General features: G+C 42.0%; 2 protein-coding genes across 12 annotated transcripts in view; one reads left to right on the top strand and one right to left on the bottom strand.

The window, feature by feature from the left end:
• odad4 (outer dynein arm docking complex subunit 4) overlaps positions 1–7,016 on the bottom strand; it is a 94,033-nt gene extending 87,017 nt beyond the window's left edge. For 2 of the 6 annotated variants that reach the window (XM_087977718.1, XM_087977717.1), the window contains exons 1-3: positions 6,825–7,015; positions 5,008–5,139; positions 1,620–1,773 (exon numbers count right to left, since the gene is read on the bottom strand). In XM_087977718.1, coding sequence (XP_087833844.1) covers positions 1,620–1,773; positions 5,008–5,139; positions 6,825–6,947 — 409 coding nt within the window. In that variant the 5' untranslated portion in view covers positions 6,948–7,015. Of the gene's footprint in view, positions 1–1,619; positions 1,774–5,007; positions 5,140–6,518; positions 6,803–6,824 lie in introns of those variants that run through there. The other 4 variants (XM_087977716.1, XM_043674743.2, XM_043674745.2 and 1 more) reach the window with 4 other exon arrangements.
• A 3,813-nt stretch (positions 7,017–10,829) lies between these two features.
• Positions 10,830–27,368, top strand: part of aclya (ATP citrate lyase a) — a 76,247-nt gene continuing 59,708 nt past the window's right edge. For 3 of the 6 annotated variants that reach the window (XM_043674727.2, XM_043674726.2, XM_043674723.2), the window contains exons 1-2: positions 10,986–11,171; positions 22,418–22,593. In XM_043674727.2, coding sequence (XP_043530662.1) covers positions 22,435–22,593 — 159 coding nt within the window. In that variant the 5' untranslated portion in view covers positions 10,986–11,171; positions 22,418–22,434. Of the gene's footprint in view, positions 10,911–10,985; positions 11,172–11,536; positions 11,559–22,417; positions 22,594–27,368 lie in introns of those variants that run through there. The other 3 variants (XM_087977712.1, XM_043674724.2, XM_087977713.1) reach the window with 3 other exon arrangements.

Here is a 27,368-nt window from a genome sequence, read left to right as displayed (position 1 = left end):
AACCTTCTGATTTTCAGTCACTCACTGCCTTTGTAAGATTCCCCAAATTCTAGACCCTTTATTTGATCTCCCCTGATCTTAAGAGCAGGAGATCTCTCTTGCCCTTTTCCTAACTCCCTCCATCACACTACAATGTTCTTGATTTCAAAAACAAGTTAACGCATCGACTGCAAAAGAAAAAGACTGCCAGTGCTAGAAACCTGAGATAAATTAGAAAATGGTGAGAAAACTCAGCACATCTGTCAGCATCTATGGGGTGGGGTGGGATGTGACGGGGGAGAGAGAGAAAGACAGAAAGAAGCTGTGGAGGTTTTGGGCACTGGGTCAGGCCTGTACAAATTGGGAGTGTTGTCCTCACTCTCAGGGCTGTTTCCTAGCAGTGACCTGGAGGTTGGTCAAGATGGGAAATGGGCGAGGCTGCTGTGGAGCAGTTTGCACAATGAATCCCCGAAATGTTATTGTTATGTGGGAAAGCTGGTGTTTTGCCAGTAATAGGGTGCCTCCCAGTGGGTGCCAGTTGCATGGAGGCTAACTCCTTGAGGCAGGTGGGGTTTGGGGGGACGGCGGCTGTGTGGGAGGGATGTGTTGTGTTATATTCCATTGTCAGTATTCAGAACACTTTAAAAAGGGTTGTCTGTAATATTATCACCTTGGTTAAACTAATATCATAGCTTGAAACCTGAGGGCATATCAGTATCAAATTTCATCTTAATGGGGGCCTCTTAAAGCATGGTATATTCATTAAAGAATGATACTGTTTGTAAAGGAATAGGTTAATATTAGTGCACACTGTATAGCCTGTGACTATAAAGTATGCATACCTGAGGAGCTGAAACAAACATCTGTTAAACTTTTCAATGCCACATTACCCATGTCTAGATCTGATATTACGGGGCCGTAACAATAGCATTGTCACATTATAAAATACCCGGCTGGTAACATGGTGGCAGTTCAGTGGAGACCATCAAGTGACAGAGGATTCATACCAAAGAGAGGGAGCTGTAAGTGTGAAAGGCAGAACCAAGATCCAGCAATCCCCAATGATCAGTGGGACCCTTTGCCCTCTGCCATCCCAAAGTTACTATTTGTGAACACCTGCCCAAAACTATCTCCAGTTTGAGAGTCTGTCGAAGTACTTGACTGTCTCAGCAGCACCCAGCTTCTACAGTATCATTGCTGAGATTTCTGATTGGACTGGCATCAGAAGGAGCTTTTGTCCTGTCCTTAATCAGATGGAGCGCCCATAGGTGATCAGTTGGGAAGCAAAACCATCAAAGCCATGCCCACTTTCATTCCGCTTTGAAGAAGAGTCAATGTAGGACTTGAAACACTAACTCTGTTTCACTCCACAGATGCTGCCAGACAAGCTAAGGAGTTCCAACACTTTTGATTTTTGTTCTGAAACACCCCTCCTTTTCACCCTCCAGGGGTTTTCTTGCCCCAGCATCTCTTTCCTTGTCTATATTCCCTTTATTTCCCCCATGTCACATGATCTATGTGGCTTCCTCTGTGTGAACAGCTCCATGTGGAGCTCAGTCCTGGCCTTAACATCAGAGAGATGGAGAGAAAGGGAAGGATGGGAACACCAGAACCTATTCCTTCCCAAAACACACACTTACTTCCAACTGAATTGTCGATTGCTTCCCGAGCTTTCTGAATTCCCAGGCGGAAATTCCGGTCATCTGGACGGAGTTTATGTCCTCGATGATAGAACATTAATGCAAGTTCAAACTCACCTTTAGCGTAAAGGCTTTCAGCCTTTCGATAAAGGCCCTGAGAAACAAAATATAAGAATAACTCCCTTTGTGGTTTTAAAACTTGCACATTGGTTTCAATAAAAATTGCATAACTGTGCACGGCATTTGTTATCATCACAAAACCCTTAATTAGAGTCATAGAGATGAACAGCACGGAATCAGACCCGTCGGTCCAACTTGTCCATGCTGACCAGATATCCTAAATTAATCTAGTCCCATTTGCCAGCATCCAGCCCATATCCCTCCAAACCCTTTCTATTCATATACCCATCCAAATACCTTTAAATGCTGCAATTGTACCAGCCTCCACCACTTCTTCTGGCAGCTCATTCCATATATGTACCATCTTCTGTGTGAAAAAGCTGCCCCTCAGGTTTCTCTTCTATCTTTCCCCTCTTACCCTAAACCTATGCCCTCTAGTTCTGGACTCCCCGACCCCAGGGAAAAGACCTTGTCTATTTATCCTATCCATGCCCCTCATGATTTCATAAAATTCTATCAGGTCTCCCCTCAGCCTCTGATGCTCCAGGGAAAACAGCCCCAGCCTATTCAGCATCTCCCTGTAGCTCAAACCCTCCAACCCTGGCAAAATACTTCTAAATCTTTTCTGAACCCTTTCAAGTTTCACAACATCCTTCTGATAGGAAGGAGACCAGAATTGCAAGCAATATTCCAAAAGTGGCCTAACCAATGTCCTGTACAGCCGCAACATGACCTCCCAACTCCTATACTCAATACTCTGACCAATAAAGGAAATCATACCAAACACCTTCTTCACTATCCTATCTGCCTGAGACTGTACTTTCAAGGAACTATGAACCTGCACTCCAAGGTCTCTTTGTTCAGCAACACTCCCTTGGACCTTACCATTAAGCGTATAAGTCCTGCTCTGATTTGCTTTTCTAAACTGCATCACCTCGCATTTATCTGAATTAAACTCCATCTGCCACTTCTCAGCCCATTGGCTCATCTGATCAAGAGCTGAAAATGTATTGCTGGAAAAGCACAGCAGGTAAGGCAACATCCAGGGAACAGGAGAATCGACGTTTCGGACATAAGCCCTTCTTCAGGACGTCGATTCTCCTGTTCCCTGGATGCTGCCTGACCTGCTGCGCTTTTCCAGCAACACATTTTCAGCTCTGATCTCCAGCATCTGCAGACCTCACTTTCTCCTCATCTGATCAAGATCCCATTGTACTCTGAGGTAACCTTTGTCACTGTCCACTACACCTCCAATTTTGGTGTCATCTGCAAAATTACTAACGGTACCTTCTATATTCACATTAATAAAGAATTACAAGCTTTTAAATTCCTATTTGCCAGTACCCAGCACAGTGCATCAATGTCATGCATTCCTAGGACTTTGTCAGGTCTCACAACACTACATGTTCCCCCCTCCACTTACTGAAAAAACCCATTTTACCAAAGAGATTCCAAATTCAAGGACAGCTCCATCACAATGTCCCAAGACTTACAGTATATCCCTATGAGTACTTGAGCCATTCCAGGTACATTACTTGGTACAGCAGTGATGATGCGTTCACTGTCTTGGATACAAAAACTAAGGTGGGAAAATCAGCTGGAATTCCTTCTTCCAATCATTCTCCATTGTGGAAACATGCAACTTATAGAATCACAGAATTGTTCCATTGCAGAAGGAGGCCATTTGCGTATCTCTCTCTTCACATGGTCTGTCAATGTTCTTCCTACTAAAATACATCACATCACACTTCTCAGGAAAAGCAAGGGTGTAATACCAGACCCTGGGAAACTCCAATACAAATCTTCATCCAGCATGAAAATTAGCCATTGATCGCTCCTCTTTGTTCCTATTACTTAGCCAGTTTTGTATCCAGGATCACTTTGTATCTACTGACCCTTTTATTCCATGAGCTCCAACTTTTCTCACATGTCTGTTGTGTGCCACTGTATCACATGTCTTTTGAAAATCCAAGTACATCACATCAATTGCATTACCTTGATTGACTCCTTCAAAAACCCCAGCAAGTTGGTGAAACACAACTTGTCCTTTAGAAGTCCATACTGGCTCTTCATAAACAACACATCATTTCTCATGTGGCTGATGTTTCTTAGCCAAATAATTGTTTTGAGTTTCTCCATCATAAGAGCTAAACTGACAGGTCTGTAATTGTTGGGATTATCCTTGCAGTTTTTGTTTAAGGACATAATATCTGCAATTCTCCAATCTTCAAGTACCTGCCTGAGTCGAGGGAAGACTGAACTAATATGGCTAGTGCCTTGCAATTTCCACTCTCACGTTCTTCAAAATCCTTCCATACACTTTTTAGCACATGGACTGCAGTGGTTCAAGATGGCAGCTCACCACCACCTTCACAAGGGCAAATAGGGATGGGCAAGAAATGCTGGCCAGCCAGTGATGCCCATGTTCCACAGTGAATAAAAAAAAATCTGGTCCCAGTGCCTTGTCAGCGTTAAGTCTATCAAAGACTACTTCCTTAACAACCTTGAAAACTGGCCCAGGTCCAGTTAGTATCTACCTCCTTGGTAAAACCAAATGCAAAGTATTCATTTAATATTTTTTGGGGTTTCTAATCATGCCTACTCCTTTTACCATTGATATGTCCATTGAATACTTTGGCATTCTCCTTTATGTTGACCATCAATCCCTTCTCATAATCCCTCTTCATTTAACCAATTTGTATTAGGTAAATTTTCATCACCACCATTCACCACCCCCCCCTCCCACCCCCCACAATGTCCCAAGCCTTCTGAATTCCTTTTGATTGTAATTTCTATCTCACCCCCATTGTAAGGACACTTTCCTTCATTATTTAAATCTCTATCTCCTTTGTCATCTGGGGAGCTCTGATGTGTATTCCGTTTCTCTTTTGTGGGAATATACCCTTACTGTGCTCAAACAAGCCCCTTTCTGAAGGCAGGCCATTGTTCAGCTACAGCTTGTCCTGTCAACCTTTTGTTCCAGACTATTTGATCCAGCTCTGTTCTTGCTCCATTGCAGGACCATGGGAAATATGTGTGTGTGTGCGCGCATGCGTGAGCACATGCGTGCGCACGTGCGTGTGCACATGTGTGTGGGGTGGGGGGTACTTTTGCAGAGAGCTGGCATAAATCTGCTGGACCAAATGGCCTCCTCCCATGCTCTTCTGTGATTCTAAGATTCTTTAAAGACAAAAAAAGGTGCATTGCCAAAACTGAAGAAACATCAAAGGGATGGAATCCACTTAATGAATTATTGTACCAGGATTACCTTATAGAACTCCTTATTGCCCAACTGGGAGGCCTCTGCATCCTTCAAAGCAAGTGTAGTGTTTCCCATTGCCAGGTAGCATCGGGAACGGGCAACCAGACAGTTCCTGTTCTTTGGTTCTTGTTGAAGAGCCTGTGACAGAATAAAAACCAAAAGGATTGTGATGCTGTAAATCAGGAACAAAAACAGAAATTGCTGGAAAAGCTCAGTAGGTCTGGCAGCATCAATGGACAGAAATCAGAGTTAATGGTTCGGCTCAGAACTGGGAACAATGAATTACAGAAAACTACAATATCCACATGAAAAATGCATTCTTCAAAATTCTCCCTTATGCATTCATTGAGATCAGAAGTAATCCTAAAAGAAACACTTTCCACAATCACCACATAATACCAAAATATTCCAGGGTACTTCAATAAGAACCAAGAGCAGGAGTAGCCCTTTGAGTGTGATGCACCATTCAATAAGATCATGGCTGATCTTTTCATTGACTCAGCTCCACTTATCCACCCGCTCACCATAACCTTTAAGCATTTTACTGTTCAAATAAATCTATCGATCGTTGCCTTAAAAACATTTAACGAGGAAGCCTCAACTGCTGCATTGGGCAGGGAATTCCACAGATTCACAACCCTTTGGCTGAAGAAGTTCCTCCTCAACTCAGTCCGAAATCTGGTCCCCTTTGTTTTGAGACTATGCCCCCTAGTTTTAGCTTCCTCCACTAGAGGAAACAGTCTGCCTGCCTTTATCTTATTTATTACCTTCATAACCTTATATTTTTCAACATTTCCCTCATTCTTCTCAATTCCAATGAGTATGGTACCAGGCTACTCCATCTCTCCTATAAGCCAACACTCTCAACTCCAGAATCAACCTGGTGATCTTCTTTTACACCCCCTCCAGGGCCTTTACACCCTTTCTCAAGTAAGGAGATCAAAACTACACACAGTATTCCAGGTGTGGCTTCACCAGCACCCTATACAGATGCAGCATAACCTCCCTGTTTTTAAACTCAGTCCCTCTAGCAATGAAGGGTAATATTCTATTTGCCTCCTCTGCACACTTTGCTCTCCCACTCAACTTAATGTCATGTGCAAACTTTGACACACAACACTTAGTCTGCAACTCGAAGTTATCTACATACAGCAACAGGTTAAATACAGAGTAAAACTCCTTCTGCAACTGTACTCATCAAACTCTCCCACAACAGGACAGCATGGGGTTAAATACAGAGGAAAGCACCCTCTACATTGTCTCCCATCAAACACTCCCCGGTCAGGGACACCATGGGGTTAGATACAGTGTAAAGCTTCCTCTACACTTTCCACCACCAAATATTCTCAGGACATAACAGCACGGGGTTAGATACCGAGTAAAGCTCTCTTTTCTATTATAAACCAAAACTATAGCTTCCTTGACACTGACCCCATCAAACACACCCAGGACAGGACAGCACTGTGTTAGGTACAGAAGAAAGCCCACTAAAACACACCCAGAAAAAGGTCTGTTACCTTTAAATGATCTTTAGGAAATCAAAGATGCTGCCATCTGACCAAGGCAGTGCAGGGTTATCCAGGCAGTGCCAATGCTGAAGTATCAGTCATGCTCCCCCTAGTTGGTGGGTCATATCTGTCAGCAATGCAGGGGGACATCAACGGTCCTGTATTGACTATTCTGATTCTGAGCAATTTGGACGATTGTGAACTGGTTTTGGGAAATTGTACTGCCCTGAAATTCTCCTCACTGTATCCCCACCTCCGTTTGCAATGGTTAGCGCAGACCCCAGTCCCTGCTCTCTGGCTGCCGATGAAACTTACATGTGTGTAACTGTTGATGGCCTTCTCATACTCCCCCAGCATGTACAGCCGGTCCCCCTCGGACTTGTACGTGAGGTATGAGCAAACTGGACCCGACACAACCTCCTCCTCATCGTCAGCCATCGCTGTGTCTCTGTCTGATTCTCTCCCTGTCTCACTGTGAACTCTCGTTTCTCTCTCTTTCTTTCTCTCTCTCTCTGTTTCTGTTTTTATTTTCTCCCTCCCTGTCCCTGCTGCACTCTCTCCTTCGCTGCTGTTGCTAATGGATTCAATGCCTGAGCTTCTCGCGGTTACAATCTGTTTGGAATGTAACCAGTCAGTCTCCTAGCAACCCCCTAACAACCAGACGCAGGGACACGACTTTAAAGGAAATATTTTGCTTTCGAGACAACGTGGTTTCTACTTTATTATCATTTATCTGATGCCAATATTTCAGAATGATACCCTTCCCTACCCACGGCTAAGGACATAGGAAATAGCAACAGGAGCCGGCCATTCAGCCCTTCCATTCAAGCCTGCCCCTCCATTCAATGACAAGAGCAACTGCAGATACTAGAAATCTGAAATAAAAATAGAAATTGCTGGAGAAACTCAGCAGAGCAGGCAGCATGTGTGGAAAGAGAAACAGGGTTAACAAAATCCGATGAGATCATGGCTGATTTGCTCCAGGCCTCAACTCCACTTTCATGCCAGCTTCTCATTGTCCTCAACTCTCTTACATTTCAAAAAAAATTCTACCTCCTCTTTAAACGCTTTCTTGATCTAGCCACCACAATTGTCTGAGGTACCGAATTCCAGGCAATAATTATCCTCTGGGAGAAGAAATCTCTTCACATGTCCGCTTTAAATGAGTGTCCTCTTATTCTGTAACTATATCCCCAGTTTGAGATTCCTTCACTAATGGAAACATCTTCTCAATATCTACATTGTCAAGTCCCCTCAGTATCCTGTATGTTTCAGTAAGATCACTCCCCATTCTTCTAAACTCATATGAATAAAGACCTAACCTGTTTACCCATTCTTGACCAGTCATCTCCCCCATCTCAGGAATCAGCTGAGTGAATCTCTCTTGAACTGCCTCTTGGCTTGGATATCATTTTGTAAATATGGGGACCAAAACAGTACACAGTACTCCAGGTGCAGTCTCACCAATGCCTTGTACAGTTAAAACAAGAGTTCCCTATTTTAAAACTCCAACCCACTAGCAATAAAGGGCGAAATTCCATTTGACTTCTCAACTACTTGCTGCACCTGGGTGCAAGCTTTGTGAACAAAAACACCCAGATCCCTCTGTGCTGCACTTTATTTTGAAGTGTCTCCATTTAAACAGTAATCTGCCTTTGATTTTTCCAACTGAAATGCGCAACCTCAAACTTTCCTACATTAAACTCCATCTGCCAGGGTTTTATTCATTCACTCACCCTATCTATATCTGTGGGGTGCACGGTGGCTCAGTGGTAAGCACTGCTGCCTCACAGTGCCAGCATCCCAGGTTCAATTCCAGCCTTGGGCAACTGTCTGTGTGGAGTTTGCACATTCACCCTGTTTGAGATGGGTGTGCTCTGGTCTCCTCCCACAGTCCACAGATGTGCAGGTCAGGTGAATTGACCATGCTAAATTGCCCATAGTGTTAGGTGCATTAGTCAGAGGGAAAGGGGTCTGGGTGAGTTACTCTTCAGAGGGTCAGTATGGACTGGTTGGGCCAAAGGGCCTGTTTCCACACTGTAGGGAATTTAATCTAATCCTCTTGCAGATTCCTTATATTCTCAGCACATTATGCCCTCTCACCTATTTTTGTATCACCAGCAAATTTGGATACATTATACTGATCCCTATCCCCTCAATGAGGTTAACATAGATAGTAAACAATTAAGGTCCTAGGTCTGACTGTTTTCACTGGCATGTAGGCGATTGAGAGGTGACTTATATATAAAATAATGAAGGGCGTAGATAAGGTGAATGGCAGGTGTCTTTTCCATAGGATGGGGAAGTTCAAGACGAGGGGGCATATTTTTAAGGTGAGAGGAGAAAGATTTAAAATAACATGATGGGCAATTTTTTTTTGCACAGTAAGTGGTTTGTGTGTGGAATGAACTTCCAGAGGAACTGTTGAGTGCAGGTTGAGTTACAACATTTTAAAAGATATTTAGATAAGTACATGAGTAAGAAATGTTTGGAGGGCCAAGCTTTCTTTATTTTCTACTTACAACTAAGACGGAGAAAGTGAGGACTGCAGATGCTGGAGGTTAGAGTCGAAGAGTATGCTGCTGGAAAAGTACAGCCAGTCAGACAGCATCCGAGGAGCAGGAGAATCGATGTTTTGGGCATAAGCCCTTCATCAGGAATGAGGCTTGTGTGCCAAGGGGGCTGAGAGATAAATGGGAGAGGGCTGATTCACTAATGTCCCGTAGGGAAGGAAATCTGTCACCCTTATCTGGTCTGGCCTATACCAAGCCCACAGTAATGTGGTTGACTCTTAAGTGGCCTCTGCCACTAAATACTAATGCATGAATAAATAAAACAGGTGAAATTTAACGGAAGTCTGAAGAGAAACGCAATGGTTCTTGTCAAGATTTGTCCTGAGTAGCTCCGTGATGCAGGACTCTATGCTATGTGGGCTGTTCCCCAGGACACGCACTGAGACAAACATCGATTCTGCCTGGAGGACCATCAGCTTGGTGAAAGATGCTCTTTGCTGCCTGAAATTTGTTGGTCTTCCAGAGGAAAGAGTTGATCTCGACCAAGTGTTGTAGACTGGAAAATTACCAATGTTGAGGAAACATCACAGGAAACGGAGGAAACATCACAGAAGCGCTTCACAGGAGGCTCCCTAGCACTGAGGATGTCACCTAGACAGGGGACGAAATGTCTGCAACACAAATTCCCAGCTCGACGAACAGAACCACAACAATGTTGAGGACCTCTTGCTGAGGGACACACTAAAGCTTGGGGCAGCTGTTGCCAACCCACAATGGGGAAAGACTACAATGTAAAGTCTTTCTGCAGAAGTTAAATAGGTGTCCGTTCAGTCACCAGACCCTCCAGGTGCCTCAAAAATATGTACATATTATATTGTACAAGTAAGAAATGCCTTTGGTTTCTTTGGATAGAGTCAAACTCCAATGTATGTTTGTTTCTTCATATGCTACTGTAGAACCTAACTCTTTAGTGACTATGTATCTACATAGAGGTATTTTAATGAATAAAATATATTTTTTAAATAATGAAAGAAAAAGGGCAAAATTTGATACAAAGGAATGCATTTGCACCATAGAGACCCTTTGATCTCTAAATGGAGGCAGAGAGTAATACATTAAGGAAGTTTTGTTGAACTTTTAAATGTTATTTGTTTTATTCTTGGAATACTATGGCCAATTCCATGCACCATACTTTATTATCTTTTAAGCAAGATGTCAAAGACCTTGTAGAGTTACTAGAACAGTACCAAGGATAAGACTACAATTACAGAGAGAGGATTGAAAGACTGGGGTTATTTCTCTTACAGAAGAAGGATTAAGGAGAGATTTATAGATCTTCTCAAAATCACGAAGTTTTGATAAAGCAAATGAGGAGCAGAAACAAATATACACACCGAGTTTTTGTGATGTGGAATACATTGCCCGAAATTCAATTATAATTTTCAAAATATTAAAGAAATATTTAAGTATTTTAAAAAGAGAGAGCATAATGAATTTATTGGTTGTCTATATTTCCGAGTCAACATGTTCAGGGATGTGATTACATTACTGTGGACCAGGTGAAACTTGAACACCTTGCATCATTGTGGGCTGATTTGTAACTATGCCCTGCGTGGGTTTCGCAACGCATAGTGGGGGTTGTAGTTTAAAAAGGGCTCTGTACTTTGGCTCAATCTGATATAGAGACTACAACCTCCAGCATGCAGCGAGACCAGTTACGTCGGCACATCCTGGAGGAATGGGGCGGTGCAGGGAGGTCAGGCGGTGGAGGTGGATCTTCACGTGATGCGGCATGAACCAATGGGCGAGCTGGGATGGCCGATCAGGAGATGGTGAGGCGAGAGGCGGAGAGTGGAGGCCGAGACCGAGAGCCGCCTGAAGGAGCTGGGTGAGTGAGTGAGTGAGTGAGCGAGCGAGAGCCCCCTGACGGAGCTTGGCTCAGACAGACAGACAGACAGACAGACAGAGCGAGCGAGCCCCCTGACGGAGCCGGGGGAGTGAGTGAGCGAGAGCCCCCTGACGGAGCTGGGAGAGAGCGCGAGCGAGTCCCCCTGACGGAGCTGGGAGAGTGAGTGAGCGAGTCCCCCTGACGGAGCCGGGAGAGAGCGCGAGCGAGTCCCCCTGACGGAGCCGGGAGAGGAGGCCGCAGGTGAGGCTCAGGGTGAGGGATGGCGTGTTGGGCCGACGATCCAGGGTTCTGCGGGTCGCTGAGTCAGTCAGTCAGGGTGAGGGAGAGTGAGCGGGTGTGCTCCATAGCATCATCACCGAGCAGTCTGAATAGAAACCGGCTGCTGGTTTATGATGCAGCTCTGGTCAGTGCACTGTCCCCTTTCCCTGGTCTTTTACAGCTGCTTCCAGCCTCTCCCAGCCCTCACTTCATGGTAATGGGCAAAAGAACCAGGGGACAGGGCAAGTGGACAGAATAATTGTCACACCTGAGCTGTTGTGATTTGAAATGTGCTGCTCGAAAGGGATAGAAGTCAATTCCAGAATAACTAGCAAAGGGAATTGAATGAAAAATTTGCAGGTCCATAAGGTAAGAGACACTGGTTGTCTTTGAAGAGCTGGTATAGCCACTGTGAGGGTTTTTAATTGCAATGTTTAATTGTAATTGACTCAATCTTCTCTTGACAATCATTTGTTTTATCATGATTTGGAGACGCCGGTGTTGGACTAGGGTGGACAAAGTTAAAAATCACGCATCAGGTTATAGTCCAACAGGTTTATTTGGAAGCACTAGCTTTCGGAGTGCTGCTCCTTTATCAGGTGGTTGTGATGAGGGAGCAGTGCTCTGAAACCTACTGCTTCCAAATAAACCTGTTTGACCATAACCTGGGGTTGTGTGATTTTTAACTTTGTGTTTTATCCCTAGGACTGTTTGATGTCCTGAAGAAGGGCTTATGCCCAAAACGTCGATTCTCCTGCTCCTCGGATGCTGCCTGGCCAGCTGTGTTTTTCCAGCACCACACTTTTCAACTCTGGTCTCCAGCATCTGCAGTCCTCACTTTCTCCTGCTTGATGTTTGGTAGAAGCTGAATGCATTCACATCCTTAATGTAGTTTTACATTTTTTTCCCAAGAGAATCTGCCCTTTTTTCACTTTGGCTTAAATCTTATATCTAAGCTACATGTTAAATGGCGATGTAACCATTTAAAGTTATTTTGTTTAACATTTGGCCAACGGTTTATCCTTCATTCTGCTTGTGAATTTTTATACCTGTGTCTCAATGGGAGCATCTCTTGTTTAACATTCAGTAAGGGTGCTATTCCACTTTAGAGACTCCAAATTCCTTGCTGCCTCTGATTAAAGTGGTGAGTTCTGTGCAGCATTATTGGAAAGGCCATCTTTTTGGGTGAGATTTGATAATATACCTTCTCTTGCCTTTTAGACTGCTTTAGAAACCACATCCACCTTTCTGCCTGTTGTTCTTGCAATATTTATTTTTCATCCAAATCACTGAAACAGACTATGTAGCCATTATTGTTGTCATTTATGGGAGCTTTTGTGCAAGTTGCCTGCTGTGCTTCATATATTGCAAAATTGACCACTTCTAAAGCAGGATACTTTGACATCCCTGAATTGTAGAAATAGTCCAACAATGATTAAACTGACAGTTAAGTAATGCCAAGCAAACAAATTAACATTTTATATTCTAGTTGAATGTTTTTGATAAGATGCCCACTGAAATATTTAATTCGCATTGGATCCAACTACCAGAAATTGTGTGCAGCTAAAGTTGAGCAAAGGAACAGTCATAAATGTTTCACCCAATGCAGGATGTTGGGTGAAATAAGTGCTTTTGTGAGGGGTTTCCTTTGTTTGAAAGCAGGCACATAAGTTATGCAGCACAGCACACATTAAAGAGAGAAGTTTTATTCTTTTTAGTTTAGTATGTGTCCGAGCTGCCAAATTATGATTAACTTTGTTAGAGGGAAATAAGTGGTGCGCTGTGCAGGCTGAAAGCACTTGTTATTTTTAGAATTATAATGTGTGCATAATTAGATAACCTAGTGCTCTGGAATTAATAACTGAGCGGGTTACACTCTGAAGCCCAGGGAAGTTCATGGATCTACTGGAATGATTCTGTACTTGCAATGTATAGATAACCCTTTACATGAAAAGAGCACATTTCCTTTCATTTTTTTATAATTGTTTCCTGGTTGCATTAACATCTAATCATAGCTGAAATGAGGAGCTGTGTACATTGTAAATATAAAACATAGAATTGTCTCTGAGAGGAATTCCAAAATCAGCATGGAATCAATACTGGTGTTTGTTTTGGAATTGTTTCCTGCCTGAAGGTTCTTTTTCCCTGCCAATGTTCAGTATTTCATGAAGTCATGTGGCAGAAAGCTAGTGCAGCTGCTGGCTGCTTTGATAACCTTTTTGGAATGAAATATGCCCCAGTCTATTTCTATATTTAGACATTTATTAGCTAGCAAACTATACAACTTAATTTAATATTCGAGCTGCATGTGACCCAGAAGTCATTGTTGACTTGGCTTTGTAAGAATTCCTCCTTTTATTGACAAGTGTTTATTCATGTGGATGTTGTGGTATAAAAGGGCTATATATAATAAGGCTGCAAATATCCTGCTGTACATAATGGTACAAATGCTGGTTCTTCCCATTAATGCTTATTTCCCAGAGCAGAATTCACAATACAAAATAAGTTGTTTCGATACTTCAGATTACTTTGAGAACATCTGATTCTTTGTTTAATTTATATAGTTTCATCCCTCACTTGTAACCAGGAGAAGCCATACTTCACACAGCCACAGCATTTGTATGTCAGAGGATGTGTTGTACAGCTTATGACTTCCTAAAGCTCTCCATCATTTACGAGCCACAAGTCTAGAGTATGATCAAATACTTTCCATTTGTTGAGTTGGGCGTAGCTTCTTTAGCACTTGCAAAGGGGAGGTAGTGGCTTTATGGTCACATCACAGGGCCAGAGCCCCAGACTAATGTGCAAGAGACAGGAGTTCAAATCTCACCATGACAGATGATGGAATTTGTGGGAAAACAGTTATTTAAATGGTGACCCTATAACTGCGAATCACCATAAAAACCTATCTCGGTCACTAAATCCCTTAGTGAGGGACATCTGCCATTGTTTCCTGGTCTGGTTTGGCCTGCATGTGACTCCAGATCCACAGCAATGTGGTTGGCTCTTAAAAATGCCCTCTGGGCAATTAAGAATAGGACATAAATGCTGGCCTGATGACCCAATAAAAGATGCCTTCTCACATCTGCGAATGAATAAACAAATATTTCAGGCCAAGGCAATCTGCTTGGGCAGCATAAACATCTCCCTTCAGTACTGGCACACAATGAGCTCGATGCCAGTGCTTCTTTGACAGTACCTCCTAACCCTTGATTCCTGCCACCTGGAAGGACAAGGCAGTGGGTGCATGGGCACATCATGTTCTGTGAAATACCATACCGACTTGGACAGATGTTGTAATTTCTTCATGTTGGCTGCATTAAAATTTGGAGAAAGTGTGGACTGCAGATGCTGGAAAAGCACAGTGGTCAGGCAGCATCTGAGGAGTAGGAGAATCGATGTTTCGGGCATAAGCCCTTCATCAGGATTCCTGATGAGCTTATGGCTGAAACATTGATTCTCCTACTCCTCGGATGCTGCCTGACCTGCTTTGCTTTTCCAGCATCACACCCTTGACTGCATTAAAATTTGTCAGATGAACCATGATTTTACTAAGTGGTAAAATGGCTGCAAATGGCTTAATGGTCGAATCCTGCTCCATGTTTGTATGTATCTAACTACATCTTATCAGCTGCAGCATTTCAGAAAGGTGGCCTGTCATCACCTTTTCCAAGGGCAGCTAGGAATCAAAAGTATTACTAGACTTGTCAGTGATGCTCACATCCTGAGGAATGATTGCACAGTGAAGCAGCTGAGTCCTTTTTATTTTAAAATTTTCTTTTCGAAATTTTGTTCCTCACCTTTCAACTTCTTATCTACTCTCTACTCCTCTGAGATGTACAGCATGCTTGGCTTCATTGATTCAGGGAGAAAGTGAGGTCTGCAGATGCTGGAGATCAAAGTTGAAACTTTATTGCTGGAACAGCACAGCAGGTCAGGCAGCATCCAGGGAACAGGATCTGCCATCTTCTCCTGCTGAACACTCTCTGCTCATTCCTGAAGAAGGGCCTGTGCCCGAAACGTCGAATCTCCTGTTCCCTGGATGCTGCCTGACCTGCTGTGCTGTTCCAGCAATAAAGTTTCAACTTCATTGATTCAGGCATTGAGTATAAAAATTGGCAAGTCATGTTGCAGTTGTATAAAACTTTAGGCCACGTTTAAAATATTCTGTGCAGTTTGGACACTACGCTATAACAAGGATGTTTTTGAGAAGATGCAAAAGATATTTACCAGGATGTTGCCTGGATTGGAGTGCAATAGTTATAAGGAAAGTTGCACAAACATGGGTTGTTTTTGCGAGAGTGTCTGAGGCTGAGGAACAACCTGACAAAAGTGAATAAAATTTGGAAGGTGTGGATAGTCAGTCTTTTTCCCAGGGTGGGACTGTCAAATACTCGAGGGCATTGGTTTAAGGTGAGAAGGTGCAAGTTTAAAGGAGATGTCCAAGACAAGTGTTTTGTTTTAAGTGATAGGTGCTTGGAATGCATTGCTGATGGAGATGGCAGAAACAGATTGGATAGGAATGTTTAAAGAGGCATTTAGATAAGACACAAGAACAGGCAGGGAATAGAGGGATATGGGCCACGTGCAGGCAGATGGCATTAGTTTGGAATGGCATCATGATCAGTGCAAACGTGGTGTTCTACGTTCTAATTACTGAAAACATTCACTTCTGTGACGTTTTCTCGATGCTAGCTAGTTCAAGAATTCTGAGAAGGTTGTGTTCAGGACTTGGATTTATGCTTGATGCTGTGTCTTTGGATCTATGATTTTTTTCTCCTGTGAATTTTGCATATCCCTGACCAATATTTTCTGTACAAAGTGCTTCTGTCTGAGAATTGGCAGTTCAGAGGATTCTTATTCTGTTACTGTACAACATTTAAAATTTGTCAATTTGAAATCCACTTTGCAAGTAGGTTTGCATTGCATTTTTTAAACTCCTTACGAGTACTTAAAAAATGGCTGTAGGACAGAGGATGTATTGGTAGACATCTTTTAAGATAGAATCCAACGGGTCCATAGCAACCAAAATGTCCATCTTCGCTAACCCCATTTCCCTGCACTTGGCCCATAACCTTCTAATTCTTTTCTATCTATGTATTTGTCCAAATGCCTTTTAAATATTGCTAACGTACCCACCTCCACCACCTCTGCTGCTGGCTCATTCTATATGCGTACCACTTTCTGTAAAAACGTTGCCCTCAGTTTCCCTTTTATTCTTTCCCCTCTAACCTTAAACTGATGCCCTCATGTCCTCGATTACCCAACACTGGGAAAAAGACTGAGACCCTATCCATGCCTCTTATGATCTTATACACTTCTGTACGATGCCCTCTCAGTCTCCTACAAAAAAAATTCCTAGCTTGTCCAACCTCTCCCTGTAACTCAGACAATTGAGTCCTGGCAACTAGCTTGTAAATTTCTTCTGCACTCTTTCCAGTTTAATACCATCCTTCCTATAACAAGGTGACCAATATTGAACACAATACTCCAAGGGTGACCAATGTCCTGTATAATTGCAACATAACTTCCCAACTCCTATACTCAGTGACCTGAATGACAAAGGCCAGTGTGCCAAAAGCCACCTTCATTGCCATGTCTACTTGTGACTCCATTTCAGAGAACTGGGAACCTGAACTCCAAGGTCCCTCTGTTTCACTACACTCAAGGCCCTACCATTCCTACCTTGATTTGACGTTTCAAAATGCAAGACCTCATACTTATCTATATTAATCTCCATTTGCTATTTTTTGGCCCACTTCCCCAGCTGCTCAAGGTCCTGCTGCAATTTCTGAAAACCTTCCTCACTGTCCACGATATTGCCTGTTTTAATGTGACCTGCAAATTTACTAATCATGGCTTGTACATTCTCACCCAAATCATGGACCCCTGAGGCACTTCACTAGTCACAGACCTCAGTCCAACAAGCATCTTTGCACTATTACACTCTGGCTTGATGGTAGAAAGCAATTTTGCATCCAATTTGCCAGCTCCCCCTGGATTCCATGCGATCTAACCTTCTAGCGCGCAGCCTACCATGTGGAACCTTATCAAAGGCCTTACTGAAATCCATACAGACTGTCTGTCTGCTGCCCTGTCCTCATTAATCTTACTGGTCACTTCATCGATGAACTCTTAACAAGTTTGTGAAGCATGATCTCCCGCTCAGAAAGATATGCTGACTAGTCCTTATCAAACCCTACCATTTCAAATGAAGTATATCTTATTACTCAGATTCTTCTTTAGTAACTTACCTACCACAGATGTTAAGTTTACTGGTCTATAGTTCCCAGGCTTTTCTCTGCAGCCCTTCTTGAGTAATGGCACAACATTCTCCACCATCCAGTCTTCTGGGACCCCTCTGTGGCTAATGATGATGCTAAAATATCAGCCAGGGCCCCCGCAGTTTCTTCTTCAGCCTCTTGCAGTGATCTTGGATATATCTGGTCAGGACCAGGAGATTTATCCACCTTCATACATTCTAATACATCCAACACCAAGGCGACATCGCTAAGTTCCCCAAGTTCCCATGTCATCTTATCTTCATGGTAAACCCAGAGGCAAAATATTCATTAAGAACCTTGTCCATCCCCTATGATTCTGCACATACATGTCCACTTTGGTCCTTGAGGTGCCCTGTTCTTTTGCTCGTTATTTTGAATATGCTGAATCATTAAAATTGAATTTTGTTATTCATTTTTTAAAATTTGGAGTCTAGGTTTTGAAAGCCTTACTTATGGTGTCTTGCCTGCCATCCATTCCACTTGCTGGTTTGGTGGATCTTATTAGTAAAAATGGACAGCTTATGGAGTCCACCAAAGATGATATTTTGTGTACCTCTTAATCGATGTTTATCACATTTAATTGAGACATTGAATGTGAAAGAATAAGAAATAGGCATATTTCCTGTATACAAACACACAATTCTGCAGAATTCTGGCCTGGCTGCATCTGTGAAGGGAAGAACAGGTTAACTTTTCGAGTTTAGTATGAATGCCCTTCAGAACTCAGATGGGAGTGGAGAAAGCATCTTTTACTGGGCCACCACCTTATGGAATACCAAAGGTTTAACTTAATTTTCAAAAGAGAAACAAAAATTAGATGTCCTGTTGCATTGTTTTCCTCCGCACTGACATATGCTAGAAGAGTTGCACGAATGGCAGTCATCTTTTCCAATACTCCATCATGTTAGTCTTTCAAAACTATTGGAGTTTACTTTTTGTTTAGTTTTGTTGAACCTCATAATTCACTGAAGGACTGAGCAATCATTTAGATGGTTCAGGGAATAACTTAGTGTGCAGCAACTAGCATTATGATTGTAAAATTACATCAAGATCATTTAACTATGAAGGGTTCATTGCTTCCTGTTTTTAGTCCATTCCCTTTGCCTGAAGCATTCTTTGCATAATTGATTTTCAAGATTGAGTAATAGCAAACATATGCTCTTTAATGAAACATATGTATTGGAGATGATGGCTAAAGAGTGAGGGAGAAAATGAAACTTGACAGGTTCTAATAATAGACTGATCAAAGGACAATTTTGTCTTTTAATTTTCGCTGAGATTGAGATTTTTTGGTGTTTTTTTGTTTATGTTCACTTTGATCCAAAAATTACCAATTTGCCCACTTTTTAGGAATAAAACAAGGTGAGCGAAGATCTGTGCAGCAGTTTGATAGCTCGGTTAGGTACGTCTGGCCCTTACCTAAGCGATTCTATCTGTGGTCAATGCAATTTACTAATGTAAACCAATGGAATGCATCTGTTAACCTCAGTGTTCTTGGCTGTAGGGTAATGAAAATTGGCTCTGGGTGTCACAGTGGCTTAATAAGGACTGCTTCATCTCTGACTTAGGCCAAATCAGAATGGGAGTATCCTCTGTTCCTGTATGAAATGGGTTTGAGCAGACTTTCAGTTCTTGCAGCATAAATCTAGCCCTCATATATCACTGAAAAGGAGTGTCTAAACTTGAGGGAAAGTCAGACAAAATTGTGATTTTTTTTTTTTTTGAGAAAGGGGTTGAACCTACTGGTGGTATTGAGGGAGACCTATCCTGCTATGCCAGACCTGGGCTTGCTTAATGTTAACACCAGGTGCTGATAGTGGAAATTCTCATTTGCTGGCATGAGTTCCGCCCCTTTGCTGTAAATACGCCCTCCCCAAGTCATTCTCACACTGATGCTGTACTGCTTCCAATTGTTGATAAATGCTGAAGAATTCTTATAAAGCTATCAGTTCTTTTTCTGCTCTAAATTGTGTAAGTGCTGTTCTTTATCTAAAATCAAAACTTCAATTTTAAAATGGTCACTGACTGAATGCCTTTGCCTTTTGATTTTGACTGATTTTGTTTGCTAGTTGTGATCAAGTTTGTGCTATTTGATATTGTGCATCCTTTATGCAAAATGCTAAACCATTTTCTAGATTTTCCTTAAATCTCCAAGTATTTAATACGACACAACTGTTGCTGTTTGAAGTGATACTGTTGGTGATTGTGTTTTCAGTAACTTGACTGATAATTTGAGCAGGCGAGCAGAATCGTTTATCAGCTGCTTGGAACAGGAGAGTGTCATTCTTCTTATGTTTTCAAGGTTAACAGTTATGGCTGCGTGCTCCCAGCTATATAATATTGATACTACAAGGACAGATGCAAAATGCAGTGCAACATTTATCTCTCTCTGGGTTAAAAATATTTATTAGATATTTTGGATGTGATTTTTATTTAGAATTTTGTGCAAGCTACTGGCATCAGCAACAACCAAGAGATTCTTCAAGATACTTTTTTAAAGTCAGCAGTTCAGGTTTTGGTTTCAGTTTATGACAAATATAACATTTGCATTTCAAAAGTGCCTCTTGGAAATGTCTTAAAATGCTCCTTAAGATGAACTTAGTTGAAGTTAATTCTTTGGGAAAATGCTCTATATTGTATTGTCCATTAGAGTTCATGTTTTGAAGCTTGGTTAGCTACCTCTGATTCAGCAGCAGTCAGACATGTATTGATATTAGGAGAAAGTGAGGACAGCAGATGCTGGAGATCAGAGCTGAAAATGTGTTGCTGGAAAAGCGCAGCAGGTCAGACAGCATCCAAGGAGCAGGAGAATCGACGTTTCGGGCATGAGCCCTTCAAGACTCATGAAGATGGGCTCATGCCCGAAACGTCGATTCTCTTGCTCCTTGGATGCTGCCTGACCTGCTGCGCTTTTCCAGCAACACATTTTCAGCTCTGATCTCCAGCATCTGCTGTCCTCACTTTCTCCTAGAAGATTTTAACCTACTGCAAATCCTCTTACAAGGATGCCTTCCTTGAAGAAGCTCTCTTCCTCCCTCGACAGATTCCTGAAGAAGGGCTCATTCCCGAAACGTCGATTCTCCTGCTCCTTGGATGCTGCCTGACCTGCTGTGCTTTTCCAGTAACACATTTTCAGCATATATTGATATTAACCTGTTAGAATAAATATAACTCTGGTTTAAAATTGTTTATTTTAGTTTTAGTTTGTTCATTTTGCCTGTCCAGCTCTGAATTACATTTTAAGCTACCTTTGCCTCTGCTTCAAGGTTACCAAAGCATATTTGACATCAATTAGTGGATTGTGTAGTGTGTGTACTACGCAATGTATATCAGTCTCTTGTGACAGCAAATGTTATTTTCTTTCTCGACTGACTATTCCCCCAGCGCTTAGTGCCACCAAGTGCTAAAATTATTAATGCCCAGTCTAACTGCTTAAACTTTCACTGTAATAACTAGCAGAGGGAGAAGTAATTGAATTGAATTGGAAACGTCATGGCGATTATCTGTATTGACTGGGTACAAGTATCTTGCTAGAGGCCAACCTAAAATTGGATCCGAGCTCTGCCCCACTCACTGGGGTTGTCTAAAGCGACGCTTGAACCCTGTGTCTGTTTAATAGGGATGTGGAGGAGAAAATCACCTCCATTTAATTCAGTTTCCAACACTGAAAATTTTGCAGGGCAATGTTAAGCTGAAACGATGGGGGCTACAGAATTAGAGTGGTGCTGGAAAAGCACATCGGGTCAAGCAGCATCCGAGGGGCAGGAAAATCGACGTTTTGGGCAAAAGCTCTTTATCAGAAATGAGTGCATTCCTGATGAAGGGCTTTTGCCCGAAACATCGATTTTCCTGCTCCTTGGGTGCTGCCTGACCTGTGATTTTCCAGCAGCACTGTAATGTAGATTCTAATCTCCAGCATCTGCAGTCTTCACTTCTGTCCTGATGGGGGCTACAAGTCTGTTCCTGGATTTTTAAAAATACACAGTAGTGCATGGAATGTTGACATCACTGGCTAGATCGGCATTATTGCTCTTCCCTAATTGCCCTTCAACTGTGGATTCCTACGCTATGTAAGGGGCAGTTAAGAATCAATTTCGTTGTTATAGTTTTGGAGTCATGTGTAGACCAGTCTGGGAAGGAGTGGCACGTACCTTTCCATCAAGGGCCTTAGTAAACCAAATTGATAGTCTGATGGTCCTCATCACTGAGTTTTTAAATCAAAGGTTTATTTATTGAGCTTAAATTCCAGATGCCAAGATTGGAGTTGAACCCATGCTCCCACAGCATCAGCCTGGACTTCTGGGTCACCAGTCCAGTGACAAAACCACAACTACATCATCTCCCACACAAAGCAAAGGACTGCAGATCCTGGAAATCGGAAACAAAAGCAGAAATTGCAGGGAAAACTGAGCAGGCCTGGCAGCATCTGTGGAGGGAAAGCAGAATTAATGTTCAGGTCCAGTGACCTTTCCTCAGGCTCTCCTTCCAAACTGAATGGATAAATTGAGTATCGTGCAACAATAATTTATAAATTCACTGGCATCAATGTGTCGCTGATTGCACGATGTAATCTTCAGACCAAACTCTGAATCGTACTGCAGTAATTGGGGAATTTTGCTTGAAAAAGCTGCATCGCTGATTTACTGTTTAAGTTATGAAATTTGCAGTTCTTTCTTTTGTTTCTTTTTCCTTCTTTCTCCTCCGCCTTTCTCCCACCCTCTCCCCCTTCCTTCTCTCTCTCTCTCTCTCTCTCTCTCTCTCTCTCTCTCCATAAAGTTCACGATATGTTCCCCTGATCTGATACATGCTGTCCTAAACCCTGGTCACTTATGCTTTCATGGCATATTGTAAAGAGCAGAACTTTATTTGGTCTGCATGGGACTTTTCAAGTCTCTGTCTCTTTTTTTAGTTTAAGATTGATTTTGCTTTTAATTTTTTTTACAGTAAAAATCTGATCAGCCATGTCTGCTAAAGCCATATCAGAGCAGACAGGTAAAGAATTTCTTTATAAATATATCTCCACAAAGAGTGCAGTCCAGAACAAGTTCAGATATGCCAGATTGCGACCTGATACCGACTGGGACCTCCTCATCCAAGAGCACCCTTGGCTGCTAACAGAGGTAAGTCTCTATGTATTGATAGTGATGTGTCTCAAAGAACCACTTAAGATAGAGTTTATCAAAATTTCTTCCAATGAGAAGTTCTCTTGCTCAGGGAAGACAGTTCTAGGTTTTCTGTATTTCCATATTTTGTACACACCACCTGATATACCATTGAAAGCAGGTATTGCTGGCACAGACATCACTTACTGAGATGAAAACCTTGTACAAAATGTCTGCTCATTCCCACTGGGTAGCAGTACCGAACAGATCGTACCAAATCACAAGATCAGGGCCATCCCATGTTTGCTCCCCTCTTCCACAGTGAATTCGGTGCAGTCTGACAAAATACCAGTGTTGTTTAAATATCCTTGGCCTCGTTGTGCTTTGGAGGATGTCAAGGGCTGGTCAAGGGGTGCTGCACTTCTTGAAATAGCCAGTAACTTCTGCACTTTGTGCAGTGTGTGCTGAGATTTTGTTTTTATCCTGGGAGCCAGGTATTTAATCTCTCTCCTGATTTCACCAGTTTTCTTTAACTTTTGGTACCATATTGTCTCTCTTTAGCATGTTTAGTATTGGTCCACTACTCCTTCCTTATGTCTCTGCAGAACTAAGACCCGAAAATCTGTGGATATAGGAGTGCTTGTGTGGAAAGCCATTCTGTAAATTGAACTCCAGATTGTTCCCCACTGTAACCACTGTCTATTGTGGTCTTACATTTTTAGCTCCAATGATCATGTAACAGTAACTTATAAAAGCTTCTAAACATTTTGCATCACGCACCAGCCAGCTAGAGATTTGGAAATCAGTGGTAGGCTAATTAAATTTTCTCTTTCAACTCAGTACAGCTAGTAACATCATTTTACATAAATCTCTAGATAAACTTGGCTTTCATGATTAAGTGGCTCCCCAAATGACGAATTTGGCAGAAGTATCATATTGCATGTTGTACTCTGAAAGTATAATTCAATTTATGTTGGCATTTTTTTTAAGTAACAACCTTCTCAAGGTTAGTTTTCTACATCAATTTCTGCAAGTTGTAATCTAAAGGACATGGTCTTTCATCCAACTAACCAAGCAGCAAAGCTGCCTAGACTCTGTCCCAAGAAAAAAATCTGATTTTGCTGGAGTTGAAGGGAACTCTGAAAAGACTTGCAGTGGATGCAGCTCTTGTTGGGTATTGTGTAGTAAGTTAGCGCTAACATGTTTAGTGCCAACATATAATTTACCTGTAAAACACTTGAATCAAAATTTTGTAAAATTCTATTTTAACATTGAATTTCTCTTGGCCTCCTTCATATGCAATAACAGATGACTCTTTTGCCTGTATGAAGTTCTACTCCGATCAAGACCTTTCTGAATAGATTGGGCGTACTCTTTCTTATGAATTCAAATCTATTTGATAAAGGTTTTAAAATAATTGTAGTGCTTTGGAATCTTGGGACATCCCGAAGCATGTTACAGCTCTGGAAGTATTCTTGAAATATAGTCACTGTTGTGTCTGTTATGGAGCAGACCAAACCCCCTTTTAAATATATCATGGAGATAGCCTAAACCTTAACATTTATCTTAGTTAAAGACAAGTTGAAGCAGCTGTAATTTGATTAGTCACACTACTTGGCTTTAAGCAAAATATGCTTTATTTTTACATCTAGTTAAAATACAAACCAAAGAGAATTAATACAACTTTAACTCTATTGGAAAACCTAACAGTATAACAAATTATTTAACTACTAAACAGCAACTGTTTCAATAATAGTAACGTCCCATAAAGACACCATTAGCAGAGACAGATTCAGTAAAATAGATTGTCTCTCATGCAATGTTTCTGTTGTCCAGGAGAAAACACCACCAAGAGAAAATTCTGGCAACGAGACAGAACTCCAGTTCTTCATGGCTGAGAGATGTGTGTCGATGTGTAGCAGCTTCCGCAGCCAACTTCAAAACCCTAGCAACTGAAAGCTAAACTAAAACCCTGGTTCTGGGGGAGTTTGATTCCACCCATTCACGTTGCTTCTATTAGAGTCATACAATTATAGAGATGTACAATACGGAAACAGACCCTTTCATCCAGATCGTTTGTGCTGACCAGATATCCTCAATAAATCTACTCTCATTTGCCAGCATTTGGTCCATGTCCCTCTAAACCCCTTCCTATTCGTATACCCATCCAGATGCTGCCTTTGTTGTTACTGTATCAGCCTATATCGTTCTGGCCCTTTTTTAAAAAAAAAACCCCAGACAGGGCTTCATGAGCTGTTTCCTTTATTGGCTTAGAAGAGACCTCTTGGCACCTCTGTCTCAACACCTCTCTTCCGAAAAGAATACAGGATAGTACACACATCTTAAAGCTGTTGTATCACGTTACATTGGAAGCATGGTAACTAATTTGTGCAAAATAAGCTCTCAAACAAAAATATAACAACGAGTCAATCTGTTTGTGATGATGGTTGGGAGGTAAATATTAGCCCAAAACTACAGGGGTAGGTATTCTCCAGTCAGTTTGTGGTAGGGAGTCATTATCAGTTGTGAGAGTTCAGTTGACTCGGAAACACCTTTCAGCTATCCTGATGTTTGGAAGAAATATCTGTCCTGATTGGGAAATCTAAAATCAAGAATACAGTTCTTAAATTAGGAGGCCACTTAGGATTGAGATAAAGAGGGCTGTGGAAGCTCAATCATTGAGTGCATTTAAAGTAGAGATGAACAGATTTCCAAATATCAAGAGATATTTGGAAGAGATATAAGAAATGTAGAAACTAGGAGCATGAAATGGCCATTTGGCCCTTTTTACCTGCTTCATCCAACATGATCATGGCTCATCTTACACTGTAGTTGTTTCCCCTTTCACCCCATACTCTTCAATTTCTTTAGCCCTAACAGTTATATTTATGGGATATATTATGGAAGAAATGGCCATTGAAATGGATAATCATAGAGAGTAGGATCATAGAGAGGTACAGCATGGAAACAAACCCTTCAGTCCAACTTGTCCATGCCAACTAGATATCCCAACCCATTCTAGTCCCATTTGCCAGCATTTGGTCCATCTCCCTCCTAACCCCTTCCTACTCATATACCCGTGTGATGCCTTCCACTTCCCTAGGCAGCTCATTCCATACATGCACCACCCTCTGTGTGAATTCAAACAGCACAGGCAGTAACTGCGCAGATTCTCTGCTGTCCGTTAGTAGTGTAGGTTTCTTTCTCTCCTCCCCTCGCTGACCATGTGCTAGCTTCTTTGTCTATCTTTGTTCCTTTTAAAAGTGTTGTTGTTATGACTTTTTTTCTCCAAAGTTCCAAAATAATGTAGCAGCATATAAAACAGTAATTGTTGCTCCTGGAATACGAGGAAATCACCTCCAACACCTAAAATACTTCAAAGGAGCAGCTCTTACAGCCAAACGTTTTTCCCATCCTCCATCTTGAATTACCCAGAATTCTTATCTTTGAATTGTGGGAGGAAACTGGAGCACCTGGAGGAAACCCACACAGACACAGGGAAAATGTGCAGACTCCACAGAGTCAGTCACCCGAGGCTGATATCAAACCTGGGTTTCAGATGCTGAGAGGCAACAGTGCTAACCACTGAACCATCTCTTGTCCTGTAAACTCCATTTGTATCCAGTATCTATCTTTTTCTCAGATAACGCTAGATAAAGAGGTATGGCATCACCAGAATATGTCCTTTATTTTGTGCCTAAATTGAAGCATTACAGCTGCATGAACCCACACGGCAGAAAGTGTAATGGCGTTGGACACTACAGGGTTACCCAACAGCACTTTACACTGTGTGAGGAAAGGTTGCTGAATGGTTGGCAGTTTGACACTGGTTGAGGCTTTGACATGTAATTCACCAGGATTTGGTGACCCCTCCCAAATGCGCTCAGTTGTATTACTTTAAGAAAGGGAAATAAAGCAATAGTACTCACCAGTCAATCAACTCATGGCCTTCCAGTGTGGTCACAGTTTGATTTTTTTTTCTCTCTCACTTTGTCAAACCAGACCATGTTAAGGCCATTTGCAGTTGCTGACTCTCTTCCCAGGTAACTGGTTCTGAAACTGGGCCTCAATCTATCCTTTTCCTTCCAAGTGTCCACCAACCTTTAGCTGTGCTGCTGAATAAATATTCCACCGTTACTGTTTTCCACCTGCAGAGTCCGATCCTGTCCTTACTAACACATTGTGCATCATTCCCTTAGAAGTGTCCAAGTTTACCTCTTCAAAGATTGTTTTTATCTGATTAATATTTCCCCATTAATAGAAATAATGGGCTATTGGGTACCAGGGCAACTGGGATAATGGCAGTTTCGAGGTCATTACAGAACACGGCAGACAATGAATGGAAGCTTGTCTTGCTGGCAGGCATGAGTAGCTCCTTTATGGGGGTCTGATCCGAATCATTTTCTCTCAGACAGAAGAAAAGGCTATGGTTAAACAAAGCTTTTCACTGTATCTTGGTACACGTGACAATAAATCAATCAATGAGAAAATCAGTCAGAATTGGTCAATTTCTGGCCAGTCTCTAGAAAATGAAGTGGGAATGATCAAAAATTCCTCCACCTTATGGGACAGTAGATTCCAGTAACCATACATTATGGTAGACTTGATAGTTTCAGCGTCATAAACTGGACTGGTTGCATTCTTGATAAAGTCGCGAATAATATTTGGACAAAAGGAAGTGACCAGGATTGAGAAGCTATTCATAGGGTGCGATGTTTCTCAGCATTACTGATCGAGTGGGCGGAGGAGTGGCAGATGGAATTAAATTTAGATAAATTCGAGGTGCTGCATTT

The sequence above is a fragment of the Chiloscyllium plagiosum genome, unplaced genomic scaffold (assembly GCF_037043375.1).
Source record: "Chiloscyllium plagiosum isolate Xiang-an unplaced genomic scaffold, Cpla_swu_hap1 HiC_scaffold_32, whole genome shotgun sequence".
Taxonomy (NCBI): Eukaryota; Metazoa; Chordata; class Chondrichthyes; order Orectolobiformes; family Hemiscylliidae; genus Chiloscyllium; species Chiloscyllium plagiosum.
This window is presented reverse-complemented; position numbering and strand designations above follow the sequence as displayed.